Genomic DNA, 12,305 nt, shown 5'->3' with positions numbered 1-12,305 from the left:
CTTCCAATGATGTGTGGTTTTCTTAAGCGCAACTGCACCTGACTCAGGGGCGTAGTTTTTGGGGTGATGTAAAAAGATGTAATTTGGTTCCTTATCAAAGATGAGTTTGTCATAATAAATCGGACAAAAAATAATCCCCCTCCATTGAACCGATTGGTAACGCCCAACAAATGAGTTGCACTTTTACCAAAACAACGTGAGTGGTGTTTGAATGGGAGAGCAAACGTTAGCGCCAAAAATGAAGACAAGTGCTGCACAGCGGACTATATTTAACTGCTGGTCAGAGAGGGATGCAAAAAATAAATAAAGCATGTACTGAGAATGAGGAATGAGAATAGTGTGTAATAGCTAAGTACAAACCACATATATTTAGCTAGCTAATCAATTGCAATGTATTTAGCTATATCAGTATAACAAGTTACCAAAGCAGCCGTCTGTTTTGCTATTTCATTTTTCAATAGCGTCTGTAATTATCAATGACAAAAGTATTCACGTGGATGTGTGTTTTTTCCTAAATTAATCTGACTTTTGAACGAATTGTATGAATGAACGATTTAAGTGGCTCATTTAAACAGTGAATCACTGCCGCCTAACGTTACTGGCGTTTTTAATACTTAATTTCTTTCTTTTTATAATCTTTAGAATTGTATGAATGATTATACACAAATTTCATAAGGTTATGAGGTGTATAATCTCTTAACATGTTTTTAACATGTTTTTATAACAGATTTGAGGTAAATATACCAGCAGGGTAGAAAAGGGAGATTGGAGCAGGTGATCAGGTAAAGAAAAACAGCAGCTTTGTAAAGTTAGGCTGGATAGATCGATGTGTAAATTCTGCGGTACATCAATTACTGAAGCAAAGGGGTTTTGGAGTCTCCTCGGACTCGACCCTCTCTGAACTCTGTCTCGACTCGGACTCGACCCTCTCTGAACTCGGTCTCGACTCGGACTCGACCCTCTCTGAACTCGGTCTCGACTCGGACTCGACCCTCTCTGAACTCGGTCTCGACTCGGACTCGACCCTCTCTGAACTCGGTCTCGACTCGGACTCGACCCTCTCTGAACTCTGTCTCAACTCGGACTCGACCCTCTCTGAACTCGGTCTCGACTCGGACTCGACCCTCTCTGAACTCGGTCTCGACTCGGACTCGAATGGGCTGGTCTCGACTACAACACTAGCGCTGACACGAACTGTTAGTAAATCTGGCCCTAACAGTGTTGCGCTGTATAACAAGGATTTGTTTTCTGTTTATAAATGTATATCCAAACAGTTGCTTTAGTGTTTAGAGCCTGTCTAATAAAATACATGCTATATTAAAGCATCTTTGGTGTTTCCATGGTTTCTACGAAAATCAAGCGATATGACGTAATTGACAGGAGATGCAAGGACACGGTTCGTGACACTGGTTAAAATTGCTGATTTCTCTGGATGTAAACATTGTTGGAAATGTTTGGGATAATTTAGTACACAGGTCAATGAAATATATAACATTGTTATTGTGGTTTTTGGATATTTTAATCTAAAAATCTTACACAGTGCCTTTAAGGAGAACTGTCCTCTTTATTTCTTTTAATTTTTCCAGTTACATTAATCAAAGCACATGAGCTATGAGCTAGAGACTTGGGGCAAGACATCATCACCCCATCTTTTAGCTTGCTGAAAGGCTGTCTGCTAATGTAGTGATGTATTACTTAAGTCTGTGCTGTCATCTGAGGGGCTGGCGGGATAATATTTGTCCATTCATCTCTGTCTTTTCAATCCCGTATTTGTAAACGGAAAATACATTGGAACGCCACTCAGAATCCCAAACTCAGTAATGGAACAGAAAGTGATAGCCATGGGGAGTGTTATTCATTTGTTTACCCTTTTAATAAACAAGATCATTATTGAGCTTATTGTACTCTCCCTTTCTTTCCTCAGCCACAAAGAACAAAATGATACATGTCCAGATAAACTGAGAAATTACAATGGCCATTTTGTGCTGAAATCAATACAGCTGTCTTCTGTAAATAGAGATGGCATTTCCAAAAGAATAAAGAGATTTTTTTGTTCCTCTACAGGGATGTGACTGACAAAACTGATAATAGTCTAATGGTTTATATTATATTTCAGCCCATTGAAACATTTACTTGCTTGTTTTATCAGGTTTGGTATTCTTCACATATAGTGTATGTAGATTATTTCAAGTCTCATGAGAAATCAAATTTCCTTTGATCTTTGGCGATCAAAGTTCATTCAAAGTTCATAAACTGTTCATTCTGGGTTTTTTTTAAAACAAGTCGCTTACCAAGTCTATCTATCTATCTATCTATCTATCTATCTATCTATCTATCTATCTATCTATCTATCTATCTATCTATCTATCTATCTATCTATCTATCTATCTATCTATCTATCTATCTATCTATCTATCTATCTATCTGTCTGTCTGTCTGTCTGTCTGTCTGTCTGTCTGTCTGTCTGTCTGTCTGTCTGTCTGTCTGTCTGTCTATCTATCTATCTATAGGGTTACTTCAGCGATTTAGCATTACGCTTTGTATCAGTAGAAATCCGGTAGTATGTTCAAATGATTTTTTTAACATTTGCATGTCAGCAATGCCTTTTCAATCACGGTAGGGTAATAGAGAGGAAGTAAGATACCGGTAGGTACTGTCTGCCAAACTTTGTGCTCCTCCTGGCTGTCTGTATCCGTCTGAAAGGTCTCAACTTTAGGAAAGAGTGGCTGATGTAACACCTGCCGATCATTTTAGTCCAATTTCACTTCACAGTTTGAGTGGCACATTTCAGCTTGGATTGTGCAAAGCCTGAATTACATTCTGACAGAATCAAAACAGAGGCTACTTTAAAGGATGGAGCTGTTAAAAACTGCATTGGAGCCATATATCAGAGGTGAACAGTTGTGAAGTATTTTTAAGTATATTTACTTAATCAGTGTTTTTCTTTGGAAAACTTTTACTTCAATACATTCTAAAGCATAATGTTGTACTTTTTACTGCAGTTGTACTTTTAAAGAGTAACGTTATACACTATATTACCCAAAAAAATTGGGACGCCTGCCTTTACATAATAAACACTCCATAATAAACCCTACGGATTAAGAATTGGATGTCATTCAATTTCGTGTTTATCAGAGTCTCCGGTCTAATTCATCCCAAAGGTGTTCTATCAGGTTGAGGTCAGAATCTTGGTATGCTGAAGGATTTGTAGAGGGTCGCACACCAGACACGAAGTTCAGCACCGCGCAGCGCCGCATCTCAGGTATCTCATTATATACGCGCAAGATGAATTTTGAATCGACTTCTGACAAGAGCTGCACAATGGGTGTATCTTGTAGCACAGTGTGAAATCAGTATGTAGATTGACGATTTGAGGGAAATGTAATATAAATGTAATATTAAACCTTGTAGGGGTGACCCCGAAAAGTCGAAGATTCGATGCATCGATATGCGGAGACTGATTCGACCACCGATCTCACGGTCGAATCTTCGCGGGTGTTATGAAATGAGGATCATACCATTTTGGCAGTATGGGGGTGCTCAATATTTTAAAGACGTGTCGCAGCGCTGAGCTGAGCATCGGTGTGCGACCCCTATAAGGGCGCAGAGCTTCGCACCGCGCCTTTAAAATTAGAAGAACACGTTCAATGAGTGTACACACACCGGCGGCAGCATTCAGCGCCTGTCCTCGGCCACTCAGGAAGTTGTTTAAAATCCTGCTGCAACACAGAGCGCTTTCGTGCAGCTCATCTGTCAGTCAATTCAAAATTGAGCTCGCGTACATAATGTGCGCGTCAGGTGGCGGTGTGAGTGAGATCCTGAGGCACGGGGCTGAGCTTCGCGTCCTTCACCCGCTTTAGGCACAAGCGGCTTAAGAACTTGCATGTAAACACACTCAAAGTGTTCTTTTCCTCTCTATGCAGGTATTTTTTTTAGGTTTATTTATCAAAATGTTTTTATATATTTGTGTGATGTTCTGTTTTTCGATCGCGGCTTTTACATGTTATGAGAAAACGGTTTATGAATGTTTATCCACCACATTACCTTTTAGGCTATTTAAACCTAAATAAGAAAGCCATTGTCAGTTCGTCTATGAGTTGGCAGGCAGTTTTGGTCGCTTTATTAAAAGTGTTTGCTGTGTGCTGTGTGTAAAGGAAAACAAAAATAGTTTTACCCTTCTGCTGACAAGTGTCGTGCCCCTCCCAACCCATTCACACACACATAGATGATTCGACTATCGGTCTAACATAGAGAGATTCGACAATTCTGATTCGAATGTCTAAATCCTTAGTCGAGGACAGCCCTAAAACCTTGAAATGGAGCTCTGTGGCGCGGCAGGATTTTGAACAACTTCCTGAGTCGCCGTGGACAGGCGCTGAATGCCGCCGCTGGTGTGCGTACACTCATTGAAAACAATGTGTTCGAATTTTAAAGACATGGCACTGCACGGCGCTGAGCTTCGCGTCTGGTGTGCGACCCCCTTAAGAGTTGCTTTCACTGGAAATAAGGGACTAGCCTAACCCCTTAATAAAAAAAAAAAAAAAAAAAAAAAAAAAAAAAACCATAATCCCCCCTCCACCAAACATTACACTTGTCACAATGCAAACCCAATCAAACCCAAACTCGTCAATCAGATTGCCAGACAGAAGAGTGATTTGTAACTCCAGAGAACATGTCTCCACTGATCTAGAGTCCAGTGGTGGCGTTCTTTACCCCACTGTATCCCACACTTTGTGGTGATGTAAAGCTTGGATGCAGCTGCTCAGCCGTGGAAACCCATTCCACAAAGCTCTCTACACACTGTTCTCGAGCAAATCTGAAGGCAACACAAAGTTTGGAGGTCTGTAGCTTTTGGCTTTGTAGAAAGTTGTCGACTTCTGTGCATTGTACAAGCATTCTAACAACTGGACTTAAGGAAAAAAATATTAAAATGGGGAGAAATAAAAAAGTTTTTTTTTTAAATGTATGAGATTATATATGACCTGATAAATCTTTTAAACTTTTTTCCCCCTGTATATTATAAGAATGTGTGGCATTTATGGGTGTGGCTGGATAATGTTACTGTTATGGGTGTAGTTAAAATTAGATTCTCGAAACATGGGTGTGTAACCGTAAAAATATTTTGTCTGCTGACTAGTTGACTGAATGTTTTGGCCATGTGATGCTTGGTCTCTCAAAGCAAAATCACATTGGCATTGTGGTTAAAACTGGTAAACAAAAAGTTACTATTTGAGTTTATTTGCAATGTCCTAAATGTACGGAAGCATCCAGTATAAAATAATATTTTTAACTTGATCTAATTGTTGGTTTTCTAGCAATTAAAACGATGCATTTATACATAATTTGAAGGCTGTTTGGCCGTTATGCCCTAGTCTTTAGAGTTTTTGAATTTAATCAATGCATTAGTGAAGATGGATAAGAGTATTAAGTAATTTTGTTTGTTGTGTTACCCCGATGACATGATAGGGGGGAGGTGTTTTGTTTCTTTACTATATAGTGTGTTTTAGCATTATGGGAATTTTTACCAATCAGCATCCAGGACTGGAACAAACTTTATAAGTATATAATATAAAAATATGTTGGGAAACCGAATACAGAGAGAAAATATATTTTGTAATCGCATCTCCTCTGTGCACTTAATCCTCCTAAAGAAAGTAAAGTAGCTCAGCAAAATGCCATTAATAAACATTATTTGAAGATTCCTAAAACAGATGTGGTTTTACTGAAAGTCAGCATTTTGCATACGTATTCTGCATACTTATTTTATCCCTAGTACTTATACAACAGGCTCTATACTCCAGAGTTCTGAGGGCTTCTGAAGTCCTTTCCTTTCTGTCTGTCTTTCTCTTCGTCGTGGTTTGCCATCCCTTCCAAACTGTTCCACCAGCATTATTGATGTCCCTCTCAAAGTCTTTCAGAAACCCTAAATTGGCCATTTCTCTTTTCATAGCCGTCCTCCCTAGTCTCCTGGGCCAATAAAATTTTGATTCTGTGCTCTCAAAAACACATGGCTGTATCACCATAGTTCCATAAGGAGTAATAAGTTTCTAACTATCTATCTATCTATCTATCTATCTATCTATCTATCTATCTATCTATCTATCTATCTATCTATCTATCTATCTATCTATCTATCTATCTATCTATCTATCTATCTATCTATCTATCTATCTATCTATCTATCTATCTATCTATCTGTCTGTCTGTCTGTCTGTCTGTCTGTCTGTCTGTCTGTCTGTCTGTCTGTCTGTCTGTCTGTGTCTGTCTGTCTGTGGTTTTATTTATTGAATGGTAAAATAAAACTATATATATATATATATATATATTTATATATATATATATATATATATATATATATATATATATATATATATATAACAAAATAATATAAACGAAACGTGGAAATGAAATATGTTATGTAGCTGTAAATATGTGTTTGTCTTTTAGCAGGGAGCACTAACTCGTTTTTTTGTCTCTTGCTGTTGGATACAGGGCCAATGAAGACACATTGTGTTACTATGGAAACAAGGGCAGTTCGGAGCCCATTCATCTCAAAGCAGGTTTGTTCAGTCCCTCTGTTAGCGTTTGCATAAAGCACTGCTGTTTGCTGTGGTACACCTACCGTCTGCATTACAGACCACTTTCACTCATTCAGCACCAGATTGGTGGGAGTGTCTCAAAACTCACAGGAAGTGATGGATGATTGTGTTTGTTTCAGCAGGAATCTATGGGTTGAGTAACTCTCTTCTGGAAACTCCTTGGAGAAAACTGCAGCATGGCAAACAGCTGTTCACCAGTGTAGTGAGCAAAACACTGCCCTCTGATGGCTTAGTGCAGGAACTGCTCCATATCCTCAATAATGAAGAGCTGTAAGTGTGCATGCGGCTTCATTATGAAAATCGCTATTCTTTTGCTTTTTTCCGTTTCTCTTCATCTTCCATCTACTTTTATCTTTCTTAAACAATCAAACTAATATCCATCCTCTTTGATCCTCAAGAAGCACTTGAGACACAAAACAAATACATTTTGAGATAGTTACTATATAGAATCTTTGAAGTACCAGCAGCATGATTTTTGAAACCTTTTTTATTTCCTCAGGTTTTATAAGGTAAACCCAGGCAGCATATCATAATGAAATTAGATATTAAAAAGCAACGTTGGATAAATCCACGGTTTACGTCTATATTAAGCATTGTGGTTTTATAATACATTTCCTTTTTATTTTAGCACTTTTGCTAGAAACAGAAACTTGTCAGAAACAGACTGGTAGCCTTCCCATGTCAGCAATGACCTTTTAGATCATTTATGAGAATGAAACAGAGAAATCTCATTAGACATTATGAACCTATTTACATTCATAATAATTATGTATTCATCAGTATGGGTTTTTAATTTAAAATGTAAGTAATGGTAAATGGTCTCGTCTTATTTCAGTTCTTAAACCTTATATCTTCCAAGCTTTATAATCAGGTGGTTTTAGACAACTATTCCAAATAAATTGTTCTTTCTTTTACTTTTTTGTTCATCAAATGCGTCATGTTAGATGACAAATGTTAGAATGATTTCTGAAGGATCATGCGACACTAAAGACTCGATTAATGTATATTGAGTGTTGTGCGTCTGTGTGGGTGTGTCCGTGTCCGTGTCTGTGTCCTTGTTTATATTACATTGTGGGGACCAAATGTCCCCATAAGGATAGTAAAACCTAAAACCCAGTAAAACCAGCCAGCGGCCCCCACTTTTCAAAAGGCTTGTAAATCATACAGGATGAGATTTTTAAGAAAGTAAAAATGCAGAATGTTTCCTGTGATGGGTAGGTTTAGGGGCAGTGTTGAGGAATAGAATGTACAGTTTGTATGGTATAAAAACCATTTAGTCCATGGAGGGTCCCCACAAAGATGTGTTTGTGTATATGTATGTATGTGTATATGAATGTATGTATGCCTGTATGTCTGAACAAAATCTTAAGACCAGGGGGTGCATTGCAATTTTTATACATTTCACACTAGTGGATCATAACCGGGTTGTAAGCGCTGCTTCAAAATGCCAAAAGAAGAAACAGGAGCAAGAGACAAAAAATAGAGAGTAGGCAATTTATTGAAAACTGCATTTAAGCTCAAACAGGCCGTTCATCAGCTGATCAAAAGTTTAAAGAGAGAATATTTTCAAATAATTTAAATCTCCTTTACTATCATTTTTTATAAATTTAACACATTTTTGCTGAATAAAATTATTGATTTATTAAAAAATAATAATAATTACTGACCAGTAGTGTAAATTGTTGTTACAAAAGATTTCTATTTTGAAAACATTTGCTTCTTTTTTCTTTTATTTTTTACTTTTTATTCATCAGAGTATTATAAACAAGTATCACATGTTATGAAAAATATTAAGCAGCAGAACTGTTTTCAACTTTGAAAATGAATCATCATATTAGAATGATTTCTGAAGGGTCATGTGACACTGAAGACTGGAGTAACGATCCTGAAAATTCAGCTTTGCATCACAGAAATAAATGATCATTTAAAGTATAATAAATTGAAAACCTATTATTTTAAGTTGTAATAATTTATCACAATATTACATTTTTTTCTGTATTTTTGATCAAATAAACGCAGGCTTGATGAGCAGAAGAAACTACTTTCAAAAACATTACAAATATTAATGTGTCCAAACTTTTGGCCTGTGCTGCATGCATCGTAGTGTTTTTAGCTAAAGCTAATTCACAACATGAATTTACATCATGTATTTCTACATTTACATCATGTAAATCCAGCAGATTTTCTGAATTGCAGTGGAAACTCATCGCTTGTTATAGGCCCATCAACCAACATGATCATCATAAATGTATTTAAAAGACACAACACTATTCCTCATTGCACATCTGAATATATCATATAATTCATGAATATTTGTGAATATTTTGAATTAAACAGGAATATATGTCATAGTTTGCCTTCATGAGCTTCAGGGACTACTAGACTTGGTGGTTTTACACCTGTGCGCATCCAGTATTGTTTGTAGACAAGAAACCTGTCTATATATATGATGATTTGACACACTAAAGGAGTCATAAGAATCTCACCTCTGCCTTTTCCAGAAACACCCCGGACCCCGCGCAGGAGAGTCAAGGTGTGGGCTTCACTAAGGCCATGCTCCAAGCCCTGTCTGCAGTGTGTGTACGCTTACCGGGATATGGCACAAGGTCCGATTATGCTCTTCTTACCATCTCTCTCTCTCTCTCTCTCTCTCTCTCTCTCTCTCTCTCTCTCTCTCTCTCTCTCTCTCTCCATAAAAATGCAGAATGAACTAGTTGCGTGCCACCTTGCTCTATTTTACCCTCCAGTTTTAATGTTAAACCAGTGTCATATTTGTGTCTATCTATCTCAGGACCAACACAGTTATCCTCATCGACCGAGAGGGAAACGTGAGCTTTACAGAGCGCACCATGCTAAACTGTGACATCACCCAGTGGAGCACAAATAGCTTCCACTTCAAACTGCAGGAATAAGGGCCAGATGCCAGGCCAAGGGAAGAAGACTCTCACGCTGTGCCTTTATCCAGCCACTATCTGCTCAAGCCATGCAGCACCACTGTTTCTACCGATATGAACATCAAGACTTTCCTGCTGATACATGAAAGCGGTGAATTTTTACTACAGCTCTGTTCTGAGAGAAAGATTCCTTGCACTTTCCCTTTTTTCTTTCTAATTTAGCTCAATTGTCGATGGCTTACAAAAAGGCTCACACGGAAGCTACGGCCACAGACTTGAGATTTCCGTATGGTTTACCATGTTTATCTCCATCCACAGAATTCCACAGATTTCCCCTCAAATCAGTCCACAAAGGTCCGCATATTCCATCTGGATCTACTCATGAGGTGTGATTTTGAGTGCATGTGATTCTCTCTAGATACATTATCATTGGTATGAAATGCTGTTGAACAGAAGAATCAGAGGAGCAAGATGTCTACTGCCAAAGAATAATTGTTTCAGTCACAAGACATGAACACAAGAAAATAAATCGTCTTCATAATCTTGCACAATTTAACATTTGCTTGCTATTCAGCGTGGTAGTGATCCACTGTACCTTTAACTCAGGAACACATTGAATGCTACTCCCCAAATTTTTTTTCTTCCTTTTTTTTTTACATTAAACAGTGTTTTTTTAGTCTTTAGTTAAAAACAGATAGATTCTTTTTAAATTGAAACATTTGTTGTGATATTAAATGAAACCAATTTTGATTTAAATTTGTAAGTGTTCACAGTTTGAAGTCTATATGGTTTTATATTTCCATTGCTGCTTTCATAATGTTATCTGAATTCTAATATCAACGCATCGTTATGTCAGCTGTCAAGAATCTGAAATGAACATGTAATTTGATGGCACATCTTTAGTTGATAACAGTGAGCCTGAAATGTAGTATTCAGTTTTTAAATGACAGTTACGTCCACATGACTGTCTAAATCTGATAATATGCTACCGGAAAACATGATTCAATGATTCAAAATTAATCCCTCATTGTGTGTGTGCGTGCGTGTGTTCGTGCGTGCGTGCGTGCGTGCGTTATGTGTGTGCGCGCGTGTGGTCATTTCATTTAATGACAGTGAAAAACAGATACGCTTTTAAATGCACTTATTTTGTCTGAACTGACAGCAACAATATTTTACCTACTACCGAGGGAACTAATATCAAGTGTGGGAGCTCAGGTATTCTGTTCAGTGCAGTGACCTGTGTTAGTTTCCCTTGTCTTTATGTGTGTCAAGAATAAAGCATTTTCAGTGCTTCTTAATAGAGATGTGAGTTACTGCACAACATAAAAACAAGCATGTAGTATTAGCTATTGCATCTGTCATCTAATATAGGGATGTGACTCATTATGGTCTGCTGCCATCTAGGGATGTTTTAATGCCCAGATGGTGAAGCTGATCCTAAATTAAAATCCAACAAATTAATTTCATTAGTAAAAATAGTCTTGAATTAATTGGAATAGGGAAATGTCATTTACTTTCACACATAAAAAATGAATGAGAAACATGAGAACAAAGAAGGAAAGCCACTGAACACACTTTTATAACCCAAATAAATCATTTTATTTTAGGTCAAACTCAAATTTCCTTGATCCTGTACATTCTTATTATTCAAAGTCAGTATATTTTTACAGATTTATAATGTACAAAGTCAGTTAATTCATGGTCATGGTACTAAATTAGTTGGATTTAATTTTCTCAATGTCTATTTCCATTCTGAATTTCCAAAGAGTATAATGAAATGTACATATAGAGAAATTAAAAAAGCAGTCCTTTAGACCCAGCAATGATCAGGCGTGTACTCAATTTAATGGAAGAACAAGTCATACATATATAATTTATTTTAGTTTAGTTATATTCATGATATCTTCTGACATATAGAAATGTGATTTGCTGCATTTTTTTAGGTAAAATACCCTGAGAATATATATATTTATGTGTGTGTGTGTATATATATGTATATGTATATATATACATTCTCTGGGTATTTTACCTAAATGCAGCAAATCACATAAAACGTATATAAACTTATACAAAAAGAAAAAATATAAAATTTTAAAGGAATTGTAAGAAATGTATTTCAATTAATCATAAAATGGCCCTGATATGTCACTAGACATTAAGAAATCATGTTAATTTCAAATACTTATATCAGTGACAACAGTAGTCCGGCCAGGATATTGTCATTTAAAAGTTGTTGTTGCAGCCCTCAACTGATGTTTATGTTGACATGTGTTTTGAACTGAGGCCACCCTCCACCTATCTACCAATCCCGAAGTCAGTAGTGTTTCGGCATCCGGGTTGCCAGCTCTGCTCTAGTTACTTACCACAGCTGCAGCTACAAACGTCCTGCTGGATCCTGGAGCTTATCTGGCAACCTCGAGTGGGGGGGGGGGGGGGGGGGGGGGGGTTCTACAGTAATTCTACAGTAATTTGAAAGTGATTGCAGTACCAGTTTTGGCCACAGTCTTACATACACTTCCTTTAAGGAATAGTATGAATATTTTAAATCTATTTGCTGAGTTATTTATACCTGGTTGATTGATATAAAGGCATTTTCAATGCAACATATATTAAATACATCATCATACCAGAGTTCAGCTTAATAGAATGACAAGGGATAATTCTTACAGCAACACAGTGGCTATGGACAATTATCACTGTTAGATGTATCTTTTTGGATCATAGCAAAAACAAGGAAAATGTCCCTGATAGAAAATAGCAAGTACTCCAGACGATGTGTACCCAATAATACACTTTTTAGTTCATTTTAAAT

The 12,305-nt window shown here is 37.1% G+C and overlaps 1 protein-coding gene across 2 annotated transcripts in view; it reads left to right on the top strand.

Annotated features, from left to right (window-relative positions):
- Positions 1 to 10,791, top strand: part of tango2 (transport and golgi organization 2 homolog (Drosophila)) — a 34,492-nt gene extending 23,701 nt beyond the window's left edge. Inside the window, exons 6-9 of one of the 2 annotated variants that reach the window (XM_067438961.1) lie at positions 6,493 to 6,560; positions 6,722 to 6,869; positions 9,101 to 9,205; positions 9,391 to 10,791. In XM_067438961.1, the coding sequence (XP_067295062.1) occupies positions 6,493 to 6,560; positions 6,722 to 6,869; positions 9,101 to 9,205; positions 9,391 to 9,511 (442 nt within the window). In that variant the 3' untranslated portion in view covers positions 9,512 to 10,791. Of the gene's footprint in view, positions 1 to 6,492; positions 6,561 to 6,718; positions 6,870 to 9,100; positions 9,206 to 9,390 lie in introns of both variants that reach the window. The other variant, XM_067438960.1, reaches the window with a different exon arrangement.
- The last annotated feature ends 1,514 nt before the right edge of the window (positions 10,792 to 12,305 follow it).

Source organism: Pseudorasbora parva, chromosome 3, assembly GCF_024679245.1.
Source record: "Pseudorasbora parva isolate DD20220531a chromosome 3, ASM2467924v1, whole genome shotgun sequence".
Classification (NCBI taxonomy): Eukaryota; Metazoa; Chordata; class Actinopteri; order Cypriniformes; family Gobionidae; genus Pseudorasbora; species Pseudorasbora parva.
Note: the sequence above shows the minus strand (reverse complement) of the source record. Positions and strands in the feature narration are given on the sequence as shown.